At 42.9% G+C, this 15,530-nt stretch overlaps 1 protein-coding gene across 1 annotated transcript; it reads right to left on the bottom strand.

The window, feature by feature from the left end:
* Positions 1–1,133: 1,133 nt before the first annotated feature.
* Positions 1,134–14,770, bottom strand: LOC106911534 (uncharacterized). The gene is made up of 7 exons (XM_088015598.1): positions 14,575–14,770; positions 14,211–14,246; positions 13,771–14,046; positions 13,452–13,697; positions 13,162–13,374; positions 3,307–3,361; positions 1,134–1,639 (listed from the first exon to the last, which is right to left on the bottom strand). Exons 1-7 carry the CDS (start codon positions 14,600–14,602, stop codon positions 1,561–1,563), a joined length of 933 nt encoding a protein of 310 aa, XP_087871724.1. The 5' UTR covers positions 14,603–14,770; the 3' UTR covers positions 1,134–1,560.
* Between the last annotated feature and the right edge of the window lie 760 nt (positions 14,771–15,530).

Raw genomic sequence — 15,530 nt, 5'->3', positions numbered from 1 at the left:
TTAGTTCTGGTTCAGGAGGTTTAGATCATAAAAGTATTTTATGAAATTAAAATAAACAGACAGAGGAAGAGGAACCAGAAACAGAAAACTGGTTCATAGAACCGTCTGAGGTTCTGGAGGAACAGAACCGGGTTCAGTTCTCTGAAGTGACTTTAAACGTGGAAGATCAGATTTTTAAATGTTTTTAAACTGACTGAACAGCAGCAGGTTCTGCAACCCAACCCCCTCAGAAACCTACGTCATGTTTCTGCTGCTTTTCTTAGAAAAACTACTTCCTGTCATTTAGAGGAACTGAAACCAGTCGATCATGTTCCAGTAACACATCATGATTCTCACTATAAAGGTGTTAAAACCAACCAGGGTGTTTGGAGGCTCTGGGTTTGATTCTCAGGCCTTTGGCTGCAGGTCGTCCCTCCTGTTCATGTCCTAAAGCAGTAAAGGACAATAAAGCCTGAAAGTATTTAAAAACTAACTCTCCAGTTAAAGAAATGATTTTCTAAACTTTATCTTGCTGAGGCGACCCAGAGGTAAAGCATGTGACCCAAATGTCCTCAGCATGTCTGACCCGGTTGGTTCAGACAATGTTTGTTTGGACCATCAACCTCCTTCCCTCAGTGACATCAGTGAAGACGAGTCGGTTCTGGTTCTGTCTGCAGTTCTTGGTCAGAGCCGAGTTGGACCCACTACTCCAGGCTCTTCCAGGTGTTTTCAGGTTTCAGTTGGTTGCTAGGCAACATGGAGCATCAGCTTCCTGTAGGGGTTTGTTGCTAGGCAACATGGAGCATCAGCTTCCTGTAGGGGTTTTGTTGCTAGGCAACATGGAGCATCAGCTTCCTGTAGGGGTTTTATGGTAGGTTCAAGTCTGGATACCGACTGGGCCGCTCCAGAACCTTTAAATACTTCCTATAGAGCCACTCTTTAGTTCTCTGGCTTAAGGGCTTAGTGCTGTCAATCACCTCGTGTGTGTGCTGCTCACACCCTCCTCTTGCTCTCTGCTGTTTCACCACAACAGAATCTGCCATGACGGCTAACAGTGTTTATCATCTGCAGAGGAAAATGTTGAATAAACTCAAAATTCATGTTGAGTTTATTCAATATAAAGATCACAAACACACAAAGCTGAACATCTGAAAGGAGTTTTAGTTTCATTTTATTTTTCTAATTAAAGTCATGAAAGTATAGTTTGGTTAAAAAAACAAAGCAAAACTATTAAAAGTGAAAACTTTCATTTATGTACCTGAGATGTTCAAACCTTTGGTGTATTTTCATTTTCTTCATAAATTTCAGAGAATAAAAATATTCTTTGTATTCTTAAACATAAAAAACTCAAACACTTAAAAACAAAGACTTTGTTTATGTCTAACATATTTTCCACATAAAAAAAATCAACTTAATTTTTTTTATATTAACACTTTAAACACATAAATCTGAGTATAAAACGTTTGGCCATGTTAAAGACTTTAAACGATGAACAGCAGGATGTTTGTGGATCCACATCTGAGCCTCAGCTTCTGCAGCTCATCAGTTATTCCTCAGCATCTTTTCCCTCAGCATCGTCTTTCAGGCTCGCTGGGTGAAGATCTGATGTTGGGGAGAGAAACCTTCAGGATTCACCACCAACGGACTCATCATCTCCATCCTAGAGAGAAACCAGAAATCATCCTCAGAAATAAAACCATGACAGGATCAAATTACTGACTCCTGTTTTAATGTTTGTTCCTGTTCATTTTATACTAAATGTAACTTTAGTTTCCTGCATGGACTTTACTAATTCACCAAACTTAAAGCCACAACCTCTAATCTCAGACCCAATCAGGAGATTTAAAGCTGAAGAGCAGGGCCGGCCCAAGGCATAACCAAACTAAGTGACTGCTCCAAAGCTGGTAGAAGATAAGTTAGTGAAACAATGTTTCAATAAAAGGTTTAATCTTCAGGGAGAGAAAAGGAGGAAGAAAAGAAAAAAGACAAGATAAAGGAGAAATCTATGAAGAGAAGCCAAATCTGATGTCTAACGTGTTTGATAACATTTGATAATTAAAACTTCAGTGTTTGACATTATCTAGCAAAATGTTTTTCCTTCAGGCTGCATGGCTGCTGCATCAATGAGCTGCTCTGTCTGCTGCTGATAATTTATGTTAAAACAAACATTATTTTACTAATGTTTTTGTTAACTGAAACAAAAAATCTGTATTTTCTCTTCTTTTTTATGCACTTCTTGTTACTGTGCACTATTTTATTTTTATATTTGTATCATGTTCGAATAAATTTCATTTCATTTCATTTCATAAGTTATGAGAAACTTCTGTTAAAATCATTAAGGCTCAGAATCAGTCCAGTACCGGTACCGGTCCACATTCCAGGGGAGAAAGACTCACCTGGTATAAATTACATTTTTAGCTATTGGAGTTAAGATAAATTAATTTAATCAGAGAATCTCATGAATGTGTGTAGAGCTGCACCGATTGCAGTTTTCTGGCCGATCCCTGGTTACCGATCTTTAAAAAGCCTGAGCTGCTGATTTTGATTATGATATAAATTTATTTTTGTCTGAATTGTTGCTAAATGTAGTAAGAAAGTCACTGAGTTTCCACAGTGGGTGAATATTGTTGACTGTAAAGGTTCAGACCTGGTTGGTCTGTCAGTCAAACGTCTCACTGAGGACAGAGGATGAGTTATAAACCTTTGCTGATGAAGATCAGGGGACAAGATGGGCTTCATGTGTATCGGCCGATCACGATCCCCCAAAATGAAGGAAACTGCTGCTGATGAATGGATCCTATATTATACGTGCATATAGGATGTGATGCTAACAGCTCTGCCAGAGATGCAATAAGTTTATAGCAGGTTTTTGAAGGATCTAATCGTCTGATTGTTCAGATGACTGCAGCAGAACCAGAGGGCCCAGAACCAGATTTGACTCAGGGCCCCATGGAGGCCTGGGCCGGTTCTGGGTCAGAGGATCGTTGTTTCAGACTGTGGCATCTTCACTGAGGGTCATAAAGTTGGGAAAAGGCTGAAGGAAAATCTGCCACATCATCCACCTTCAGTCTGAGTTACTGATGCTTTGGCTTCATGGGAATATAAAGAATATAAAGAATAGAAAGAACATAAAGAATATAAAGAATAGAAAGAATAGAAAGAATATAAATCAGGTTTATGACACATAAAATCTGCCTCTATGGAGAAACACAGTCTGAGGCAGAACTGAACTGAGTTTATCTGATTCTAAGGGTCACAGTTGGTCGTTTCTGTCACACGATTTAAAGCAGGAAGCAGAAAATAATCTCATGACTTGGAGAGTTTTACCTCTGATTCTCTTTCTGTCGATAACGAACATAACTTGTCTTCACAGGGTCAGTCACTGTGAAATGAAACAAACATTCATTACTGTTCAGTACTGATGGATGTATTGAAACTTTTTACCATTTATTTACTGATATATTTTCTATATTTTTCATACTTCTGTTAGACGTATTTTTCTTTGTTAAAGATTTTTCCAGACAATGTGCAGACGTCTTCACCGCCGTCTACAAAAATAGACCAGCAGTTACATCCTGCATAGAGCCAGCCGTCTTAAACAGTGACCATATATGGAATGCATTTCCTGTACTTTTTGTGCTGCTGAATTATCGCTATGACGACACACCTATGCTTTGAAGGAAATAAATGTCAAAGGGCTGCAAGCCTTCGGTGGAGTTAGCTGGTCTCTCACGCTTCTCCCTTTTGCAGCAGACAAGTTTTGTCTCTGTGATCTTTTACAGTTTATTTGAACAATAAAGCCAACAAATACAACAGCTGTTAACATGCCACTATAAATTTAAATATTTTATTTAGCAGGACTTGATGAACAGCAGCATTTTAGCAGTTTTTTAACTCAACACTTTTGCAGTGAGTTTCTAAAGATGTCATGGAAATTTATCAGAAACTAAGAATCAGGCCACAAACGTCTCAAACATTTAGAGACGAAACATTTCACCACAAAGTGGGAAACAACAAAACTGTCAGCAAGATTTGTTCACACTTTATTTGAAGAGGTGTGAATAAGACTGACATAACACTGTCATAAACATGACATAACACATGTCATGAACTTGAATCAGCCTTCATGAATATTTATGACTGTTGTCATAAAGTGTCATTCGGTAAATTATGACACTTTTAATACAAAGTTGACATTATTCAAAATGTCTTTATGACAACTTGACATTAACCAGGAAATCATTACTGTTTAAACTTTACCTTTAATAACATAAAGTTACCTGATTTTTAAAGTGCAATCAGTAAAACTTTTATAACAAATTTATAACAGTAATGATTTATTGGTTAATGCCAAGAAATTGGGGCGCTGCACCAGAGGGGGCGCCAAAACCCCGTCTGGAGGGGGCGGCGCGCCGATGATGTGTTAGCAATACTTGAGCGGCCTTACGCGCTCATTCAACCTTTCACGTACCTTTGTGTGTGTGTGTGTGTGTGTGTGTGTGTGTGTGTGTGTGTGTGTGTGTGTGTGGTGGGGGGTACTGAAGCTCCTTCACCTTCACGTACCTTCCTTCGGAGAAAGGGGGGGAAGCGCCGATTTCCATGTTCGCATCCTCCTGAATAATAGTTGCGACCCTGCGTGTTTCGTGTGCCGCGGTGCGATCAGAAACGGCAGAGAACAGACTTGAGGTGAGGCAGGCAGTTCTCTGGCCTCATGGCAGGGGGCGCTCATGAGCCCAGAGCCCGACATAACTGCTTATTTTAATAGTTAAAATACTAAATATACCCCTGGTGCATGCAGACTGAAGCGATACAGTTGATGTTGCGTCAGGGTCCACGCAGACCCCACCGAGGCAAAAACCACACAGCTGATGTGTTACTGGCTGTAACAGAGAGGAAGCCAACCTGCTGCTGTAACCGAGGTGAACAGCAGCACAAAACACCAGAGTTCATGCAGATGCCGGCATGCAGCCGAGTGAACGCAGTTCTCTAGCTGCTCTTTGTGTGTATTCCTCCTTACGGATGAATAAAGGTTTCTCTTTTACCTCCCCACCAACTTTGTTTTGTACAAATCATAACAAACACAAAGCCACGCTATGATTTCATGTGTATGTGAACAAACAAGAGAATAAACACGAGGTCTGCTTCACGTCACCAGGTTCATTTCAAGTCAAGTTATGTACCATGTTGCTGATCCTCACAGCATCTCCATCTACACCCCAACATGTAGAGGAACCGTAACGTAGACAGAGCATCGATGTGGATGCGAGCAAGACGCTCCTCTGTGTCCTTGAACGCAGAATACAACTCATCTACGCAAAAATGTTTCATACACTTGGTCAGACATCCGCTCCCGATCGGCAAGTCTACTTGAAATACGTGACAAATAGGTCATTGTGCTGTTTGGTGACTTGTTGTGCATCACCCTGAATGACACTTGTTCTCCTCCCACCACATTACAGAGAACACATGAGAAGAGAGAGGTGTTTGGTGTTTGACACGTGAAGCTTTGTGGAGATTCAGCCTTAGCGACTGGTGGAATCGGCAGCGTTTTTACAAGCTTGTGATTATGTGACTTCGGTGACTGGTGTAACATCACTTGATAATTCATATCATGACATGTACAATGTGTGGCTGTTGTTTTCACAATGTGTGGCTGTTGTTCTCACAATGTGTGGCTGTTGTTCTCATGTTCTCCAGCTGTTGCATCGTTCGCTGTGCTGCGAGTTTGTTATGGTCCAATAAATGAGAATCAAGCACAAAACCGTCGTTCTTTGCTGTATCCGTCCCACCATGCATCTCACAGCGTGCCGTCGTGACCTATCTAACAGAAAGTTACTGCTACTTAGCATTAGCCACACTTAGCATTATTAGCGCTAGCAATGGAAAACCACAAGTGTACTTTGGGCAGACAGACCTGACCCTGTTTTTATTTACAGGATAATTTACAGATTAGCTGCGTGACAAAAGGATGGTTTATTATGGTTTTTATGTACAGACACACACACACACACACACACACACACACACACACACACACACACACACACACACACACACACACACACACCCCCACACAGACTAGGTGCCGTACGAAATGGTAAATGAGATGCACAACATCTCACAGTAATACTCCCCACAGCTGCCTACCAGCTCCCAGCAGGCCTTGCTGTACCGAGTGAGGCCTGATAGAACCGCCATCATCACGACAGCGAGCCACCAGGCCAGCAGGCCACATTACACAGAGCGGGTCTGATGGACCCGTCTGTCGGACGCGAGGGATACCTTACTGTGCATCAGTACTGTCAAATTTAGGCAAGGTAGTTTTTTGTGTCCATGTTTAGGATAATTTTAAATAATACAAAAATAAAACAGCCAGGTGAGGAAGATTACTGAGTCCCAGAACAAGAATCCCATCTGAGGATCCAGAACCTTCAGCCTGCGGTTTGAGAAACCGGATCTGTTTCCAAAAATATTTTTGATCCTTCAGGTGCAGCAGCAGAGAAAGATGTTGGGTCAGATTAGATTAAGTTTTATTATTTTTCTTTATTGAATCAAGCTGAACTGACCCTGATATTTTATACTAATTAAAATAAGATAAAATTTTACCTTAAGTGTGGACATTCAATTTTGGAAGAGGAAATAATTAAGGAGTGAAAAATCTCTATTTTAAACTTTTTTTCTTTTTTTAATGAATGGAAGTAGTTAGTGAGCCATTCTCCTCCTGAATCAGATCAGAACTGAGCAGACAGAGTTTAATATTTCAATACTGTGAGGATTTGAGTTTTCTGTGTGTTTATTTTCTAGGTTTTGTTTCCCTGAGTCTCTGTGGTGTTCTGTCTCGTCCCCCCTGAGTGTCTTGTTCCCTGATTGCCCTCCCTGTGTCTTTAAGTCCACCTCTGTCCTTTGTTCCTTGTTGGGTCCTCGTCACATCCGTCTGCCTGTAGCTGTTTGGTTTCCCTGTGCTTCCTGAGTTTTGTGGATTAAATTATTTATTATGTGAATTTGGGCCTACCAGCATCTCCCTCACCACCAACATCCACACTTCATGACAAATACTTCCTCACAGCCTCAAACAATTACTCCTCAAGATCAATGTGAGAACGGGCGGCGACATGAGGCTGAGATCTTCATCACTTAGTGTCACTTACTGACCAACACTTCATGACAACAATCATGAAGACTCCTTCACTTTCAGTAGGTGTTAGTCTTATTCAAATCACATCCCTTCAAATAAAGTGTTATCAACTATTTTAACTTTAGTTCTGCTACAAATCCAAAAACATAAACACAGTTTCACCTTGATTTGATTCGTTTTTTCTGGTGAAGATGTGAAATTTTCATGTCACTGCAATCGATCGGCCCCATCATGTTTCATCTGAAGCTGAACAGTCGACACGTTGTCACATGGTTTCATCAGGTTCACACATCTGTCATGCTGCGTGTAGTGATATGTCACAGTTAGGCTTCCGTAGCCGAGGTAGACTGATGAGCATGCGCTGTACGTCCAGCAGTTGTGTAGTTACACACTGAAGAATAAAGCTGAGTTCTACCATCTGCACTGCGGGTCCGAGTGTAGTTCCTCATAAAAGGGAGCCGAACATGACTTGGTGTCAGAAGTGGCCGACAGGACGCCTACAGAGTGAGATATGGGAAGGTCCGGACCACCAGAACCATTGGACTTCTCCCGCCCAGCGGACTGGCCCATGTGGCGCTTCGACCGCTTCAGAGCAGCATCAAAGCTGGACAGAGAGAGCGGGAAAGTTCAAGTTAACAGCTTCTCTATGCCGTGGGAAGAGAGGCAGAGGCTATTCATGACTCTGCTGTGTATGAGAGGTAAAACGACGAAGAAGAGGAAGAAACCGTAGAGACTCATCCCGAGCTGGACTACACGACGGTAATGGCGAAATTCAGCGACCATTTTGTGCCTAAAAGGAACATTATTCACGACAGAGCTTGCTTTCATAAGAGAGTGCAGAAAGCCGGAGAGCCAGTCGAAGCATTCATTAGAAGCTTATACGAGCTAGAACAATACTGTGAGTTCAGAGGCACCAAAGATGAACAAATCCGAGACAGGATCGTGGCATATTGGACCGAGATGTTTCCCAGAACTTCCAGCTGGAGGCAGACCTCAGGCTATCCAGATAGCGAACAAATCAAACAGTTGGAGCATGCTGTGGACGGAATGAGTCCAGGGAGACGCATTTTCACACTAAAAAGAGCAACAAGATGCAGAATGGCGGAGAAAACCGGAGCTGGTTGAGTCCAAATATCTCCTTACATGTTGTCGCTGTAATGGACAACATGGGAAAACGCAGCCATGCCCAGCGAAGAACAAGAGGTGCCAGAAATGCAATAAAACTGGACACTTTGAAGTCGTCTGCAAAACAAAAATGCTGAAAGAGGTGACAGTGGTTTCTGACAACCCAGCCGAGAGGAACGACATGTTTTTTCTTGGAGCAGTAACTGATACCAAGCCAGCAATAACTGAGCAGCCAGATTCAGAAAATGAGTGGCTTGTAGAGTTACCTGTAAATGGCTCTTCTGTCAGATTTAAAACCGACACAGGTGCAGACATTACAGTGATGTGTCTGGCTGCATTTAACGGACTGCCAAAGAGCCCAAGATTGGTCACAGCAAGTAAAATGCCACTTGTCACCAGCCCTGGAGGTGAAGTCCACTGTGTGGGCAAGTTTCTGGCCACAATTCAGTTTAAGGGACAGAAATACGGGTTCTGGGTCACTGTCATAAAGGGACCCTATGCACACAACCTGTTGGGAGGTAGTGTTGCTAGGAGGATGGGCTTGGTCAGAAGGGTCAACAACATAAACGCAGACCTCCTAGGGGATGTCTTTGGAGAAATTGGCCTGCTTACATGCGACCCTGTCAAAATAGAACTGAAAGCGGATGCAGAGCCCTACAGCCTGACAACGCCACGCCGTGTTCCATTTCCTCTCCTTTCGAAAGTTGAAACAGAACTGAAGCGGATGCTAGATTTGGGCATCATAGAAGAGGTTACTGAGCCCACTGATTGGTGCGCCCAGATGGTTCTTGTTGAAAAGAAAAACAGAGATCAAGTAAGAGTATGTGTGGATCTGAAACGCTTAAACAAAGCAGTAAAACGAGACCACTACATCTTACCAACTTTGGAGGACATTGCTCCAAAGCTGGCGGGGGCTAAGGTGTTTTCCACCTTAGATGCCTCATGTGGATTTTGGCAGATCCCTCTGGATGCAAAGAGCAGAAGACTGACATTTATAACCCCCATCGGTAGATTCTGCTTCAGACGACTGGCGTTTGGAATCACATCAGCTCCAGAAATTTTTCAGACAGTTATCCACACTGCTAAAAGACCATGAAGGTGTTGTCGTAGTCATGGATGACATTCTCGTTTATGGACAGACTAAGGAGGAACACGATAATCACCTGAATGCCGTTCTGAAGACCATCAAGAACAGTGGCTTGAAGCTGAATAAAGCAAAGTGTCATTTCAGCAAATCAGAAACTCGATACTTTGGTCACATCATCAGTGCCGAGGGCATCAAACCGGACCCCACCAAGGTAGAAGCCATCACACAGATGCAGAGTCCCACAAATGTGGAGGAGCTCCGTCAGGTTCTGGGTCTAATTAATTACATGGGGAGATTCTTGCCAGGCCTCTACCAAGCTACACCCAATCACCAGCCTGTTGAGAAGAGAGAACAAGTGGGTTTGGGATGAGACACAAGAACAGGCGTTCATTGCTGTTAAAGCCATGCTTGTGTCAGCCCCAGCTCTTATATTATGATGCAAATCGGAAAACTGTCATCAGCGCCGATGCAAGCAGCTGCGGCTTAGGGGGAGCTCTACTGCAAGAACATGAGGACGGCTTAAAGCCAGTGGCATTCTGCTCCCGCACGCTGTCAGATGCCGAGAGAAGATACTCTCAAATCGAGAAGGAATGTGGGCGTGTGAGCGATTTGCACACTATGTTCAGGGAATGGACAGTTTCCTTCTGCAAACAGACCACAAACCACTTGTGCCACTCATAAATACTTATGACCTGGACAAAGCCCCTCCAGGGTGCCAGAGACTCCTGATGCGCCTTTTAAGGTTCAATGTGGAAGCAGAACCCGTCCCGGGGAAGCAGTTGGTGGTGGCCGACACTCTATCCAGGAGGCCGCAGAGACACGAGTGATGAGACCTCAGACCATGTAGTACAAGCACATATTGAGTCAGTTGTAGCAAATGGACCTGTCTCATCTCAAAGACTCTCTAAGATCCGCGTGGGCACTCAGCACGATCACGAATTGCAGCAGATTATAGGTTTCATCAGGAACCGATGGCCGCCCAAAACAGTGATGAACCCATCTCTTCATCGTTATTATTCTGCAAGAGCTCAACTCTCAGAAACAGATGGATTAGTGTTATATCAGGACCGGCTGGTCATTCCTGCTGTGCAGAGGGCTGAGGTGCTGTCAGATCTACATAAAGGACACCAAGGACGAACGCGGTGCCGGGCACGCGCCAGGATAGCTGTGTGGTGGCCGAGCATCAGTGCTGACATTAAACAGTGTCATCATGCAAATTCTGCATTGAAAATAAACCAACCCAGAGGCATGAACCTCTCCTGACTGCTACCCTACCAGAGGGCCCCTGGCAGCGCATTGCTGCTGACCTGTGCGAGTTTGAGAGATGGAAGTATCTCATTGTAACCGACTATTACTCCAGAGACATTGAAATAACTCGCCTGTCTTCTATATCTAGTCGTGATGTCATTAGTCGACTCAAAGGCATGTTCGTGAGGTGGGGAAGTCCACTGGAACTGGTCAGTGACAATGCTACTCAGTTCACATCTACTGAGTTCCAGGACTTCACCAGAGAGTATGGATTTGTGCACACAACCTCTAGTCCCCATTACCCTCAGGCGAACGCCGCTGCTGAACGAGCGGTTCAGACTGCTAAGAACATCTTGAAGCAGCCTGACCCCCATTTGGCCCTGATGTGCTACAGAGCAACCCCTAGTACTGCTACAGGTGTGAGCCCTGCACTACTTCTGACTGGAAGAGAGATTAGAACTACACTTCCGATGTTCGAGAGCAAGTTGCAAGCTGCTCCGGTGGACAAAGAACTGGTTCAGCAAAAGGATGACCAGACAAAGTCAGCGTATCGGTTCTTCCATGACCACCATCATTCTGCACAACCACTTCCCACATTACAGCCAGGACAGAATGTCAGGATAAAACTGGATGGTGAAAAAGGTTGGAAAACCCCAGCTAAGATTATTGCCAGATGCAAGGAGCCACGGTCTTACATGGTGGAAGCAGAGAATGGAGCTGTGCTACGACGGAATCGGAGACACAGGCCGTCCCACAGCCCACCGATCGACCAGATCAGCTACAGTCACCTGATTCTCCAGTGGAACCGACCAGCAGCTTTCCACCTGAGGACAGTTCCGACTCCACGGCCAGAAGCCCGGTTCAGAGGCTGCTGCACCCAGAGGTGGAGCGTCCTACTTCACTCGAAGGTTCCCAGGTTACATCCAGAGGAAGAGTGGTCAGAATTCCTCTGAGATATAGAGACACTTAGTGACTCAAAGCCCTTTACTTCACCTGTTTGGTTCAGGAATTTAGGTGTGAAACTTATAGAGTTCAGAAATGTATTAAGTTAATTCTAATTTTGAGTTTTCAAGGACAGGGGAAAACTTTATTGCATGTTGCAGTTTGTTTTTAGAAGAGTAATTTGATACAAGCTAAAAAAAAAAAGGGTGAGGGGAGAGAAAAGAAGCAAATTGAAATTTTGAAGGAGCACTGGAACTATGTGAGTCTAAAGATTCATATGTTGGAGTTACCACCAGTCAACTAAAAGTAAATGAAACTTTTAAGTTTGTTTTGTAGGTTTGGTAGGAACAGCAACTGTTGAGGGCAGAATAATCCCTACGTTGGTGCGGAGTGAGGGCGTCTACCCCAACGTCCTGGTGTTCACAGATGCTATTTCTAACTTAAGTATTTCTCCAAAGTACCCATGTAAGGTTAAGCATGCGTGGTTCACTGCTGGAAGGGGGAGATGTAGTAATATGTCACAGTTAGGCTTCCGTAGCCGAGGTAGACTGATGAGCATGCGCTGTACATCCAGCAGTCGTTACACACTGAAGAATAAAGCTGGGTTCTACAAGCTGCACTACGGGTCCGAGTGTAGTTCCTCATAAAAGGTAGCCAACATGACACTGCGGTGCAGATAACCTGGCAGACACGCCTCCTGCTCCTGCATACATCAGTATAACTATCCCTCCTTTTATCCTCTGATTGGTTTTTAGGAAACCGTCACACAGAGAGCGCCTCGGCTTCAGACTTTTCTACTGTCAGCAACAGAGTAGACTTTACAATTTCCACCCAGCAGTTATTAACCATTCATCAGTCATATTTATAGTTTTTTGATGAAGAATCTTAAGGATGTATATAATTCCCCATCACGTTTGATTATCGTTTGCAGTTTCCATGTCTGCTGCAGATTCCCAACCTGGTGGTGGAAGCAGACAAGCTGAAGACAAATAATAAGAATTGTCACCAGACTGGCAGCTAAATGACTTTAGAAACTCTTTACATCAGCTGTTATAACATGGACCGGTCTGATAACTGCAGTGAGCATCATCAGACTGATCAGTTTCCTTCAGATCGTCACATCGGCCCGTTTGGGTTGCAGTGCTGATCTGTGTGGATTCTCATTTCTGCAGCGGTTCTGGAGAGGAAACCCGACCTGAGCTGCCTTGGATGTTCCCTCTGTGGTCGACATCCTGAGTTTCTATTAAAAGACTTTAAAGTCCTTCAGTATAAATAAAGATTTAGCTCTTTGATGAAGTTGGACGATTCCTGTGTAAAACTCTCTGTCTCATAAAAATATTAAATATCAACATTGCTGTCTGAGAGCATTTCTGCATGAAGCACAACTAACTTCTGACCAATCAGAGGCTCTGAAATGGGTCGACTGGGTCTGGTGTCGAGTTCGGCAGACGACTCTCTGACAACAAGATGATCATTTTCATCACGTCAGTAAGAACCGATTCAGAACGCTGCATGAAGTCTGTTGTAGCCTTTAGTAATGTTCTCTTTTGACTTCTTTAGTTACAAAATAGAAATAAAAGGATTAAAATTTACTGTAATGATTGTTTTTAGATAAAACTGGATGGATGAACAAAGTTTGTCTCACCTTCAGGTTTTCTCTGTTCATTTCTCAACAGTTGAATCAGCAGAACCAGAATCAGGGAGTAAAACCCAAAAATCACACATGGTGGAGTCAGGAGGATGAAGAGATGAGACTGGGAGGAAGAGGAAGATGATGGTGGAGATGAAGGAGAGGGTGGAGGTGAAGATGATGATAGAGGACCAGAAGTGGTTGGAGAATCAGAAGAAGTTGGTTTCTCTAGAATAAAGTTTTTTATTCAATAATTGCCAAACAATTACTTTTGAAAACAAAAGTTAATATTTTCATCCTCTGACCTTCCACAGAGATCCTGCTGGATGGAGACTCTCCCTGACCGCTGATGCTGCACTTATAGAGGCCTTCATCAGAGCTGGAGACATGGAGGAGGGTCATGTGACCTGATGGTCCATCACCAATGAAGGAGCCATCTTTATAGAAAGCAGCTGGGAGGTTGTGGGCTGGACTCTTTGCTCTGCAGCTCAGAGTGACGTCATCTCCCTCCATCACAGGGAGGACAGGACTCTGCAGGATCACTGATCCACCTCAACACAGAGACAAACTACAGCATTTCATCCATTTCCACACAGCAACACTAACTCCACAGTCTGATCTTACCAGAGACAGAGAGCTGGATGCTGCTGCTGCTGCTGGAGGATCCAGACATGGACTCACACCAGTACAGGCCAGAGTCTGATGGGAACAAGGTGATGCTGCAGGTAGAACCAACTGGTCTCCCCCATCCATCTCCACATTCAGTCCTGGTTCCTCCAGTTGTGTTTCTCCTCACAGTTCCTCCATCAGAGCTGTTTTCATCCTCACAGATCAGAGTCACTGATTCTCTTTCAAAGAACTGAGATCTGCTGGGACTCACAGTCAGAGCAGCTGGAGAGACTGAAGAGATTCAATGATCATGATTTCAGTTCTTAATAATAATTAGCATCATATTCAATAATTACTCAAATCACATTTTTAAATTAAATTCTTCAATGTGATGTTTAATCCAACGAATATCTTTGAATATTTAAAATCATTTTAATGTATCAAAGTTCACCAACCTGGATCTGCTGAGCAGCTCAGCAAGAAGATCAGAACTAGAGAATAAATAAAATACATATTTATTATAAATAAAGCTGAACAAGTTGAACACAATGAAACTGTAATTCAGACTTAATTTATAGCCGATTTTTATTTTTTACATGCTGTTATTTATAAAGGTCAATTGATTGTTTTATTTAACACTGATTCACAACAGACATCAATTCTTGACACTTTATTACACAATCAGATCTATTTCATACACAGACTCATCCAGCCCCCAGTAATTATATCATTAAATCCGTCCAGTAAAATGTCTCCAGTGTCTCTCAGACAGAGAGAAATGCTGATCCAGCAGAAAGAGACTAAAACTTGTCTACTTACAGATCAGACAGTGAGATGTTCCTTCCATTGTTCTTCTCAGTGATCTGACCTGACGATGTTTCACTGAAGCTGAGAACGGCTGGCTGAGCCGCCTACTTCCTGCTGCTGGTCCGTCTGCTGCAGAGAGGAGGGGCTGCAGAAACAAACAAACAAAAAATGAAACATTTTCACATCTCAGACAAAGAGGAAGACTATGTAGAAGACCCCCGAATGTGATGAAGAAGGCCGATGTTATAGAAGAGATTGAAGATGCCATTGGAAGGAGAGAGGCGCCCCCTAATGGTAGATATTCAGGAATTGTTAATATTCAAGAATAATTAAGACAAAGAACTGCTTTTACCGACAGGTTATTTCTCCTGTAACAACATTTTTTCTCATGTTATATGTTGAATGTATTTGTGTTGCCGGAGCATATTAATGAGAAACACATATCATCTATTACAAACACAGGAAAAATCCCTGAATGCACTGAATGTTGGAAAAAAGTCCCGATACTCTAAGGCAGTGTTTTTCAACCTCTTTTGAGCCAAGGTACATTGTTTTAATTGGAAAAATCACGAGACACACCACCAACCAAAAATGTAAACAAAGATACTCTGTAGCCACCTATACTACATATATAGTCATTCTTATCAAAGTCTCTTGAATAGGAATCAAATAAACACAAAGAAGTATTTTTATCGTATTTTACATTCTTATTTCAAATTGCACTTACCATGTCCACTTCAGAAATACACCCGAACAGTGCCACAACACTGTCGTGTGTGATGCATGAATTCATGAATTATCTTGTTTTAATGTAAAATGCTCTGTACCTACTGCCATCTAGTGATAATAAAATTACATGATTATGCCGCTAGTCACTACTACAGCAAAGACACTCAAAGGTGGCATTATTTGCAGATAATTCATTTGTTTTCAAAAAAATCTTTTAAGACCAACTACCATATTTTCCC

The sequence above is a fragment of the Poecilia mexicana genome, unplaced genomic scaffold, assembly GCF_051168715.1.
Source record: "Poecilia mexicana isolate PSO_F unplaced genomic scaffold, ASM5116871v1 scaffold_18, whole genome shotgun sequence".
Classification (NCBI taxonomy): Eukaryota; Metazoa; Chordata; class Actinopteri; order Cyprinodontiformes; family Poeciliidae; genus Poecilia; species Poecilia mexicana.
This window is presented reverse-complemented; position numbering and strand designations above follow the sequence as displayed.